Source organism: Gadus chalcogrammus, chromosome 18, assembly GCF_026213295.1.
Source record: "Gadus chalcogrammus isolate NIFS_2021 chromosome 18, NIFS_Gcha_1.0, whole genome shotgun sequence".
NCBI classification, from domain to species: Eukaryota; Metazoa; Chordata; class Actinopteri; order Gadiformes; family Gadidae; genus Gadus; species Gadus chalcogrammus.
Window position 1 is genome coordinate 4,812,658 of NC_079429.1, and position 12,349 is coordinate 4,825,006.

The window sequence follows — 12,349 nt, forward strand, 5'->3', positions numbered from 1 at the left end:
GACATCACAATGGTTTATCCTAATTATTTCTAAGATGATATAAAGTCCAACTAAGTGATTTATTGTGTCAGGCCTGGGAGTCAATACCCCCACGATACTGTCAGCATGCAGGTCCTTACCTGATGTACATCTCCTCTCTCTCGATCTCCTTGTAGAAGTTCTACAGGGGACACACAGACCGTAGAACCGTTATAACACAGAACCGCAACCACATAGAACCTTAACATATAACCGTTACAATATAGAACCAAACTAGTAACATATAACCGTTACAATATAGAACCGTAGTAACATATAACCGTTCAAAGATAGAACTGGGATAACATAGAACCTTGAAAACATAGAGATGTTACAAGATAGAACCGATACGACATAGAACCGTTACAACATAGAACCCTTACAACATAGAACCGTTATAACAGAACCGTTTCAACATAGAACCGTTACAACATAGAACCCTTACAACATAGAACCGTTATAACATAAAGCCATAACACCATAGAACCTTTATAACATAGAACCATAACAGCATAGAACCGGTAGAACAGAATAGAACTATAGATGGATAGAACCTTTATAACGTTGGTGGATGTTTCCACAGACAGGTTTACCACAATTGTCACAAACTGATTGTGATTATGTTAAGTTCTTAGTCGCTGTCGTCATGATCCACGATGAATCATGACGACCCCCTCTCCAAGCCCCCCGCCAACCAATTCGCGTACGTTCATGCATTCACACACACATAAACACATCAGCGGGGGACGAGAGGGACGGCAGTGAGCTGTCCACACGTCCGTCCCCCCCCTGCCGCCCTTCAGGGGGACGGACTGAACGGCCAACACAACAATGGCGGGCGGCGCCCGTCGGCGGGTCTATCGGCGCCCGGGTCTATCGGCGCCCGGGCAGGCCGGGACGGGGAGCTCTGACATTTGGCCACTCCCGGCTGAAATGCCATTCGACAAAAGAGGGCTGGCTCCTAGGCGGGCCCCTGCGATAAGGCCCTAATGTATTCTGACAGGGCGGCCCCTCTGCTATTGTTTCGGCGGGGGGTGGGGGGTGGGGTGGGGGGGCTTGTCAGAGGAAGCCGACTGACAGGGCCGGGCTCCGCAGACGCCAACGCGCGTCGATATAATAGCCCCCCCCCCCCTCACGGTGGTACATTATGAGGTCTGTCGGAGACCGCTGCATCACTCGTGGAAGGTGTGGTGCGTGCGCGTCGATAACAACACAATGATCGCACACGCACACAGACATCACACACACAGACACAGGGGAAATATTCAGTTGAGTACACAACAGAAGTACACAAGGTCTGCGAGTGAAGGTGTGGGTGAGGAGAACTGAACAGCAGATCTGGGTGTTGTTTTTATGTTGCAATGTGAAGCTGGTTGCTGTGTGTGCTTGTGAGTGTGTGTGTGTGTGTGTGTGTGTGTGTGTGTGTGTGTGTGTGTGTGTGTGTGTGTGAGTGTGTGTTCGTGCAGCCATTGAAGCAAGCAAACAAACTGGATCCACTGAAATTGTACTAGATTGTGCCCAACCTGAAGGATTGGTTTAAGAAGTCAATAATATAACATCACTTCAATTTTGAAGTCCAACTATATCACGATAATTACTGATATATGGACATGAAATCTGTTTCATAACGGTCCTTTTAAATGTTTGCTGCAATTTTCTCAGTCAATATAATAATTAAAAATCATGGATGTAGATGGGACTGCAACATTTTAAAGGAACATTTTGTGACAGCTCTCGCCTGCAAATGAATTAATTTTGTCATAGTCTAAAAATGATCACCGTGCAAGGTGAAGAATAATTTACTTTCCTCAAAGCAGTCTTACTTCATCCATAGTGTGTGTGTGTGTGTGTGTGTGCACATGTGTGTGTGCATATGCGCGTGCATATGTGCGTATTTGTGTGTGTGTGTGCATATGCGCGTGCATATGTGCGTGTTTGTGTGTGTGTGTGCATATGCGCGTGCATATGTGTGCATGTGTTTGTGTGCGTGCGTGCGTGCGTGCGTGCGTGCGTGCGTGCGTGCGTGCGTCTCACCAGCACGTTGACGGTGCAGCTCATGCGGTTCTCCTTGTTCTCGTCGTGCATGATGGTCCTGTAGTCCAGCAGCCGCTCCAGGAGCCGGACCACCAGGCCCACGAAGTCTGCCCCCGACTTGGCCAGGTACTTGTGCTTCCTGCAGTGCTCCAGCAGGCTGGGGGGAGGAGGGGGGAGGGGAGGGGGGAGAAGGGTGGAGGAGAGGGAGGGTCGGAGGAGGAGGGGTGGATGGGTGGGGGAGAGGGAGGGGTGGAGGAGGAGAGGGAGGGGTGGAGGAGGAGAGGGAGGGGTGGAGGAGGAGAGGGAGGGGTGGAGGAGGAGAGGGAGGGGTGGAGGAGGAGCGGTCCAGGGTGGAGGAGGAGATGGTGGAGGAGGAGCGGTCCAGGGTGGAGGAGGAGATGGTGGAGGAGGAGCGGTCCAGGGTGGAGGAGGAGATGGTGGAGGAGGAGCGGTCCAGGGTGGAGGAGGGAGGGGTGGGAGGAGGAGCGGTCCAGGGTGGAGTAGAGGGAGGGGTGGGAGGAGGAGCGGTCCAGGGTGGAGTAGAGGGAGGGGTGCAGGGGTCGAGGGACAGATCGAGAGAGAGAGAGAGGTAGAGAGGGGTGACATTCAGAGGTTGGTACATTAACAGAAAACTTTTCCAGCTTTTCTGAGGTGGCAGTCCACACACGCATGCACACGCATCCACAAACACACACACACACACACACACACACACGCACACACACTCACGTGATTATGCGACCAAATGTGTGATGGCAACAGAGTCATTTGATTGCGCGCGCTGCTGTGATTATTTTTGGGTGGGGTGCAGAGGTGCATCATCTGATCACACTGGAGCACGGGTGTGTGTGAAGTGGGGAGGGGGGGGGGGGGGGGGGGGCATCACTCACATCTTCTGGAAGAGCAGCTTGTACTGCTCGTCGCCACGGCCACCCTCAACCTCGTGGTCCAGCTTGGTGATGATCTCACTCTCAAACTGGAGGGACACAGAGAGCACAGAGAGACACCATCACAAACCTCTCTCTCTCTCTCCTGCTGCCTCTCCCTACCCCTACCCCCTTCCATCTCTCTCCCACCCTCTACCCCTTTTACTTCGCCCTCCTTCCCTTCCTCTCACCATACACCTCCCCCCCCCCTCTGCAGCGAGCCTCCCAGTCCTGTTTGTTTGCGACATCATGTTTCATATTACTGTGAAGGCGAGCGCAGTGGTAACAAGAAGACACAACACATTACCTCCTGTAACTCATTCTCTATATACACTCCTGGATGGGCGCTGACAGCAGGATGGGGGGGGGGGGGAGAGAGGGGAGGAGAGAGGGAGGGAGGTGCGGATAAAGAGAGAGAGTAGAGAGAGGGGGGGAGGGAAGTAGACAGAGCAAGAAGAGAGGAGTTGAGACAGTGAGAGAGAGGACTGTGAAGAGGGAGAGAGAAAGAGAGAGAGTGGAGAGTAAAGAGGGAGAGAGAGGAGTGTAGAAAGTGGGAGAGTGAGAAGCGAGATAGAGAGACCTTGACCAATAGAGAAGATGTGAGCGCTTCGCCCTGCTAAGCTGCAGATTTACACTGCGGACAGAGGGGAGAAGAGGGGGGAGAAGGGGGAGGAAGGGGAGGGCCAGCCGAGGGAATATGGCCGGCTTACCGTACAAAACGGGGTCAGGCCAAAGTGAAATTGATCACATTTTCACAGAGGCTTGGCGGAGAATGAGGGAGGGCAGAGAATGGACTGGTCGCCCAAGTGCCACTGGGCCGGGGGAGGTGGTGTCTCCACCCAGGGGAGGAGGTGGTGTCTCCACCCAGGGGAGGAGGTGGTGTCTCCACCCAGGGGAGGAGGTGGTGTCTCCACCCAGAGGGGGGTGGGTTGGTGGTGCCTCCACCCTGAGGAGGGTGCACTACGGACCGAGGGGCATCCAAAGGAAGGCCCCGTGGCGGGTAGAGCTACAGATGCTGCTGCTCTCTACGGGAGCCCCCTCGCTAGTTAAGGGCTCTCCCCTCCAACACACAAACACCTCACTGGTAGAGCTCTGTCCCCTCCTCCTCCTCCACCTCACTAGTAGAGCTCTGTCCCCTCCTCCTCCACCTCACTAGTAGAGCTCTCTCCCCTCCTCCTCCACCTCACTAGTAAAGCTCTCTCCCCTCCTCCTCCACCTCACTAGTAGAGCTCTCTCCCCTCCTCCTCCACCTCACTAGTAAAGCTCTCTCCCCTCCTCCTCCACCTCACTAGTAGAGCTACCTCCCCTCCTCCTCCACCTCACTAGTAGAGCTCTCTCCCCTCCTCCTCCACCTCACTAGTAGAGCTCTCTCCCCTCCTCCTCCACCTCACTAGTAGGGATCTCTCCCCTCCTCCTCCACCTCACTAGTAGAGCTCTCTCCCCTCCTCCTCCACCTCACTAGTAGAGCTCTCTCCCCTCCTCCTCCACCTCACTAGTAGAGATCTCTCCCCTCCTCCTCCACCTCACTAAACAGAGAAACAACCGCTTGCTGTTCCTCAGAGCCCCCGACACAACAATGAGCTGCCAAGCGGTAGGGGAGCGCCACACACTGCGTAGCGCTGGAGAATTGGATTTACTCATTGCATGCACACGCAAACACGCGCACGTGGATAGACAGACACACACACACACACACACACACACACACGCCCAGATAGACACACACACACACACGCCCAGATAGACACACACACACACACTCACAGACCGATAGAGACAAAACACACACACCCAAGCACAGCTAGACACACACACACACACACTCAAGCACAGATAGACACACAAACACACACACACAGACACACAAAGGCTTGATTTTGCGCTGTAACAAGGCATAACATTAAGTCCCACTTACGCCGGCTGTTGGTACAGTAACAGCAGTGTGGGAAAATAGGATTTGCAGCATTACACGCTCACGGCTCTGGAAACTTATCCTCTCTCTGTCTCACACCGTCTTCCCTCCTCACTATTTATCCCTTCTCCCCCCCAGTCAGTGGGGGATTTAGGGGCATCCTCTCTCACACACAGACACACACACACACACACAAACAGAGGGGCAAAGACACACAATAGAAAACACATACACAAGCAAACACATACACATATACAGACAAGCAAACACTAACACGCACACACCGACACAAACGGAGGCAAACACACAAACTGACACACACAAATACAGAGTAAAACACTCACACACACAGACACAGGAAGATACAGACCAAAACAAAGACACACACAGGAAAACACAAAGGATGACACACTCACACACACACACACACACAGTTACCCTCTGGAAGCTGCAGGTGAAGTGGAACTCGCACTGCATCATGTCGAAGAAGATGGGGACGGTCGCCTTGCGGAGCTCCACCTCCGGGATCAGCGTCATCTCCAGGATGGGCCCCACCATCTCAGGGATGAACTTGATCTTGTGGGGACCTGGGGGCACACAGAGAGGGGGTCAGCGCACGATGCTACACACACAGGCAGGACACCGCAAGGAAGTCCTGAGTCTGAGTCACCAGAGTCTGAGACACCTGGTCTGGGTCACCTTGGTTTGATACACCTGGTCTGAGTCACCTGGTCTGAGTCCCCTGGGTCTGAGTCACCTGGGTCTGAGTCACCTGAGTCTGAGTCACCTGGGTCTGAGTCCCCTGGGTCTGAGTCACCTGGTCTGAGTCACCTGGACTGAGTCACCTGGGTCTGAGTCACCTGGGCTGAGTCACCTGTGTCTCATTCACCTGGGTCTCATTCACCTCAGATCTTTATGATATTCAGGTCTATCCCCCTCTCAAGTTAGTGTTTAGAAACATGATGGTATCAAGATGGCCCCTTCATACTCTAAGTTTGCAGTGTAAACTAGGTTTACCTCTATTTCCTGTTTGTTGAGCACTACATTACACAGGAATGACCACAAGTTGTGAGTCAATACAGAAAGAAAATTGCTAGAAAGGAAAATGCATTTATTTCTCCAAATGTCTACAAATATATCTACGTCACATGGCATAAGCCTCCTCTATAAACATCTATAAACCGTGTGTTCACCCACACACACTTTCTCAAGATCCTTCACTGCAGAGGTTCCCTGACGGCTCATAAAGCTAATTAGCACCTTGGTCTCTATTGGTGGCTCAGCATATGCTGCACATGATCAAGTGCAAACGCACAAGAACGCGAACGCAAAGGAAATAGACTGAATGAACACAGCCCCGTCACATGTCATCTATTTCTGGATTTCGCGGTAATTATAAGCAGGGAAATATTCCATCAGTAAATAATCTGTATCGTGTAACAGAAGCACAACATCAAAACAAAAAGGCCTTGTTAAGCTTGCGATGTGCGATCGGTAATTACCCAGATTATACCACATATCCCGGATTTCAAAGCCGATCTGTCGCCTCATGTCCTGGTACCTGGAAGATAAAATCATTATTAATCACGGACATAAACAGAATTAAGGCAATGAAGCGTGAAAAACATATCAAACTGAATTTGTAAAGGCACATATTTGCACTATATTCATGATCAAACATATATTCGTATTAAAGGTCATCTGTGTAAGAATGTAGTTTCAGAGCATTGCAGTGTAAGCTGGCCTGGGACCAGTGTTGGGGGAATGCGCTACATAGGAACGCATAAGATTACTTCCATTACTTCTTCGTTGTAGCAGGTAACGAAATGTGCTTGTTTTGCAATTTAAGTAATTGGTTAATTGCTAACGTTTTCAACGAAGCAGTCCGTTACCGTGCTCCACATCCTTCCTCACAATCTGCCTTCATCGGATCTCAAGAGGAGGATTTCATAAAAAAAGGTTTGCCACTCACATCTATGACTGCGTTTGTTGCTTGCAATCCTCCAAAGTAGTCCAGGTGGTGGGTTAAAATATGACTTTAGTTTTAAGACGCGTTTCACTGCAATAATTGGATATTTTATGAGCGGCTTTGCCATTATCCATGCTTAGACATAATTTCCTTCCATTTTCCTAGCAAAACTGGCCAATTCAAATGAAATAGAGATCAGTCCACAGGCTGTTCTATGCCATAGAGAGTCTGGTAGGTCTCGTTTTAACTTAAATTACAACCTGTTCATATGCTGGGAATTTAAAGCGATTTATACTCATACAAATCCGAGACTTTTTTCACAGAATAAGAACATTAAGCCAGCAAGGTCAAGGACTTCAAGTGAGCAGCGACAGGGAAACACGGCCCATAAGTGTTTCAGATGGTAAATGGTAAATGGACTGCATTTTATGCAGCACTTTTCTAACCAGCGGCCACTCAAAGCGCTTTACAATACTGCCTGACAATCACACATTCTTGCACACATTCACACAACGAAGGCGGAGTCAGCCATGGAAGGCGCCGGGCCAGCTCGTTAGGAGCAGTCAAGGTGAGGCGTCTTGTTCAGGGACACTTTGACACTCGCTAGGAGGAGCCAGGGATCGAACTAGCAGCCTTCTGGTGACCAGCCAACCCGCTCTACCTCCTTAGCCACAGTCCCGCCTGATAGAACAACTAAAAGTGTTTGCAGAAACCGGTGGAAGCATCACTCCAAGGTGCCTTGGTGTTCAACGTGGAGGGGGATGGAGGGATCTGCTTCCTGAGACCGCCAACGTCTCCAAAGAATAAACATCCACAGAATTGGCCCTAACAATAAAACACTATGACTCTGGGTCCCCGAGAGCCCCTCTGCCAGGCACCATGGAAGGAGAGAGAACAACACAGTCCAGCGACCAGGGAGAAGAAACCCAATCGAAACGTGGACAGAGAAGGAGTGAAACGAGGACGAGATGACAAGGAGAACATGAAGGAAAAAAAAGACGAGGGTGAGGGAGACGGGGTCGCTCTGTGTTACACTATCTTAACAACGGCCCAGGGTCTAACGTTGAGGTCGGGGGACAGAGCGCGGTGCTCGGGGAACAAATGGGCTCCCGCAGGAGGAAGAGCCATCGTAAACAGAGGCGACATCCCTGAGCCCTGACAGATAAACGACCCGAGGCCCCGTGACAGCTCCGTCGCCTCGCCCGGCCCCCGGCCTACTGATGGAGCCAGGAGGGGGGGGGGGGGGGGGCATCCTCTCTGTTGCAGGGAAGGTTGGGAGCGATTGGCAACCAGCAAGGGGGTCGAAAGTGGATTTATAGTCTCGGCTGTGGGCCGTTGGTGAAGTGTGCGGTGAGCCCATGGCCACGCCATTTCAATATCGTATATTACAAGGATTACATTGCTCTCTCAGCGTAAACATTTTTGCACAACACCGCAGGATATTGCCGTGAGAACCGCGCACGAACCAAAAGAGACGTAATCCCAGCCCCGGCTACAAATTAGGCTTGAGTGGGGTTCGGATGGACTGTGGGGGGGTGGGCACGCCGCCTCTCGTCGTTCTCAACCGGGGCACCTGATTGGACGGCTCGCAAAACATCGAAAATGAACGGAGGAATAAATAAAGAAATGGAAAAGCTCAAATCGATCGTCATGCCGATATCCCTCAAGGACGCGCTGACGTCTTTGTGGGCCAGGTCAAAACAATCAACTGAACGACCGTCTCTCCGACCCAGGAATGGGTTGCGCCAGCCAGAACGCATAACGATCCACCGACGGGCCGAGGTATTGATACCGCGAGGGGATCCAGAAACGACCCATCGATCGTTCAGTTCCCACCCCGCCAAGACTCCTCTCCATTCAGGCTCAGCGTCGAGTCCCGGAGGGGGAATGCATGTAGTAAGTGGTGGGTATACACGGACACTCGCAAATGTCTCTTCGCTTCTACACGCAGAATAACAGGGATTAGACTCGTGTTTAAGATTTAAACAGCACACAGATTAGTTTATAATTGATTTCGATATGCCCTTGCAGCAAAGGGGATGAATTATGCACTTTGATGCCGAGTCGCGGTTCCGTCTCAAGGGGACCGCCCAGTTTCTAAACTGCATCTGCGTCGGATTCAGGCTTGCGCCCACTAGCTTGGGAAGTATGTGTTGTGCAGTATTTATTTTGGGATCTCTCTAGTAAACCCACTGTGGATCCTTAGGAAGCCATTCATTTCTACCCTGTTCTCCCACTGGTGGACACACTTTGACAGAGAGACAGACAGACAGACAGACAGACGGTTGAAGAGTTAGCGCGATCATAATCGTAAGTGGGAAAAAAAAAAATGACTGTGCCACAGCATTACTGATGTAGTCTCATCTGAAAGCAGACTCTCCCTGGCAGGTCCAATACTTTGATTCTGTCAACAACAGATAAGAGGAAGAGGGATGGAGCGTGGAGCTCAGGCATCATGGATCCTCTCTCTTTACTCTCCCCCCTCTCCCTTCCCCCTCTCCTTACTCTACCACCCACCTCTCCTCTCCCTTGACGACTAGCCACGGCCTGAATACAGTATCAGAGGGAAACTGTGTGTGTATATATAAATATGTGTGTGTGTGCCTAACTGTGTGTGTGTGTGTGTATATATATGTGAATATATATTTGTGTGTGTGTGTGTGTGTGTGTGTGTGTGTGTGTGTGTGTGTGTGTGTGTGTGTGTGTGTGTGTGTGTGTGTGTGTGTGTGTGTGTGTGTGTGTGTGTGTGTATGTTTGTGTCTCTGACTGTGTGTGTCTGTGTCTCTGACTGTGTGCCTAACTGTGCGTGTGGGAGTTGATCAAGACCTGAGATAAAGCAGCCAACGAGGACTCTGGTCTGTCATGCGGGGGCCGTGGCTGATCTACGGCCACCGAACGAGAGGACGGTCACAACAACGCCCTCTGAGGAAGATGAGCCGTCCTGCTTCCTAGTTCTTCATCCCCCTGCCCAGAAAGCATTTACACATTTGGCTCCGGCCACCAGCCTCTAAAGACAGACAAAGATGTAGCCACTCCCCAAGAACAAGTGACTAGCCACTCCCCCAAACCAAATGTCTAGCCACTCCCCCAAAACAAGTGATGAGCCTCTCCCCCAGAACAAGTGTCTAGCCACTCCCCCAAAACAAGTGACGAGCCTCTCCCCTAAAACAAGTGACTAGCCACTCCCCCAAAACCAATTTCTAGCCACTCCCCCAAAACAAGTGACGAGCCTCTCCCTCAAAACCAGTGTCTAGCCACTCCCCCAAAACAAGTGACGAGCCTCTCCCAAAAAACAAGTGTATAGCCACTCCCCAAAAACAAGTGACAAGCCAATACCCCAAAACAAGTGACTAGCCACTTCCGGCTTCTGCAAAAGACCTCACCTAGACTCTGTATAGCCTCACCCCTAACCCTCCCGCAAGCGTCTGCTAAACACCCCCCATGGGTCTGCTCTGGGTCTGCCCAGCATTGTGGAAGACTCAGAGGTAGCCGGGTAGACAGGACATCAAATCATTCAGGCTGAATGAAATGTTTGGACAAGCTTATTACAGGCCTGCCACAGCAACAGACACCAGACTTGTTTCTATATTTCGTTTGGAGCATTTGATTTATTGATTGCTATGACAATAAAGCTTTTAAGTAAATTGCTACCCGGTCTTTGTAAATACAGCAGCAGTGAAAGACTGATTTGATACATCTTTCTACCAGGCCGGTTTGCCGGGACTTAATTAGTAGGCTGATTTCATATTTAACCCCTGTGTTTGCTTTGGCAGGGATTTCTTTTTGTTATGTTTGTTTCTTCTTCAAAGCAGAAATACATTACCAAAGTATAAGTAACACAGTAGATGTTCTTTCTTGGTGAATAAAGGCTCCCTCTTGATTGGACCATCACGCTTCTGGTTGAGGGTCAACCCCCTGACCACAACAGCGGTAGACCCAGGAAAAACATGCATTTAATGAGGGGACATGGGTACTCACTTGTGGAAGATCTTGGCTCTCTTGTCGCTGGAGAAGTTCTCCAGCTGCAGGGACTCCTGGGTGAGGTATGCCACGGCCAGATGGAAGTAGTTGTTCCACAGCTGAGAGAGAGAGAGAGAGAGAGAGAGAGAGAGAGACAGAGCGAGGGAGACAGCGAAGAGGAGAGAGAACAAGGGAGAGGGAGAGAGAGGGAGACAGCGAAAGGGGAGAGAGTGGGAGAGAGAGGAAGAGATAGGAAGACAGCAAGCAGGAGAGAGAGGGTCAAAGGAGTGCTAATTACATTTCTATTTCAGTTCAAATGGAGAGTAAGAAGTGCCAGTACCTGACCTCAGTAGCAGAACGAAAATAAAAAGCACTCTTTGACAATAGAGCAACTTAGTGACGCAGGCAGACAAGACAGGCTGAACCAGTGCTTTCGGTTTCAATCGTGATTTTGTGAATTTACAAATGTAAAAGGATAGGTCATTTCAGACCGAACTTGGGTTTCTTTGAACTTGCAATAAACAAGCAGAATAAAAACCTTTTAATGGTAACCTTTTCAACTTGGTGATTTATTTCCATCATCGATTGGGCGATTCAACAAAGGAGGCCAAAACATATCAATGCGTCATAATATTTGTTTGTTTCGATCAGTTTGTTTCATGCATTTCGTTGCATCCCAATCTAAAGCAACACCACCTAAAGTATCACCTTTCCCCGTCTCCTCTTAAAACATGTTATCTTCAGCCTGTTTTCACTCTGAAAAACTTTATTTAACAGAAGTCAGACGAATTCCTAATGCCGTTACACAATGTGTAACGGCAGACCAGAGAGCAGCTCTTTATGGAATAAAGGAAGAGGAATTCATGTAGAAAAGCATCATGCTTCTTGACATTTCATTAATCCTCCAATGCTTCGTGATCCAAGGCCATTGAAACAGTCGGATTGTTTCACTGGTTTAACATCTGCCCCATTTTCAACAATGAGAGCAAAGGAAGCCATTGCTATTCTGAGCAGCAGATTAAATAATTGTGAAATGCAAATCTAATTGCCGGCTATTACACAGTATTTTATGTTCCCTCTTGACATATTTTATGCAAATACCTTTTTCAGCGATTTCTATTCTCTCCTTTTCCCCTCTACCGCTTTCTTTTTTCGGGCCCACAATGTCCGACAAAGACTCAGTGTGAACGTTTAAATGGCCCGTTTGACAGATCCGGCCTCCGAGGTAGCGGGGAACACAAAGCCTGCTACAGTTTGCCTCCGCACCGCCCCCATCGCCTTTCTGGAGAGCTCGATCCATTCACCATGAGCTGGCTGAGATATCTTTATCCCTGGTCGCCCAGCCAGGCCAAACTCAACACCACACACCCTATTGGTGGACCAAAGTGTGAAGTTGTCGCCATGGCAATGAATCCAAGCAGATACATGAAACCAGACCTCCATCAGCTCCGTGACTCACCTGATGGAGCCAAAGAGGACGTTAAACAAGACCTCCATCGCCTACCTGATGGAGTCCAAAGAGGACATGGA

General features: G+C 50.1%; 1 protein-coding gene across 1 annotated transcript in view; it reads right to left on the minus strand.

Moving 5' to 3' along the window:
- Positions 1-12,349, minus strand: part of dock1 (dedicator of cytokinesis 1) — a 164,341-nt gene that overhangs the window by 12,863 nt on the left and 139,129 nt on the right. Inside the window, exons 31-36 of the mRNA XM_056577277.1 lie at positions 10,838-10,938; positions 6,393-6,451; positions 5,329-5,477; positions 2,943-3,028; positions 2,053-2,209; positions 120-160 (exon numbers count right to left, since the gene is read on the minus strand). Coding sequence (XP_056433252.1) covers positions 120-160; positions 2,053-2,209; positions 2,943-3,028; positions 5,329-5,477; positions 6,393-6,451; positions 10,838-10,938 — 593 coding nt within the window. The remainder of the gene's footprint in view (positions 1-119; positions 161-2,052; positions 2,210-2,942; positions 3,029-5,328; positions 5,478-6,392; positions 6,452-10,837; positions 10,939-12,349) is intronic.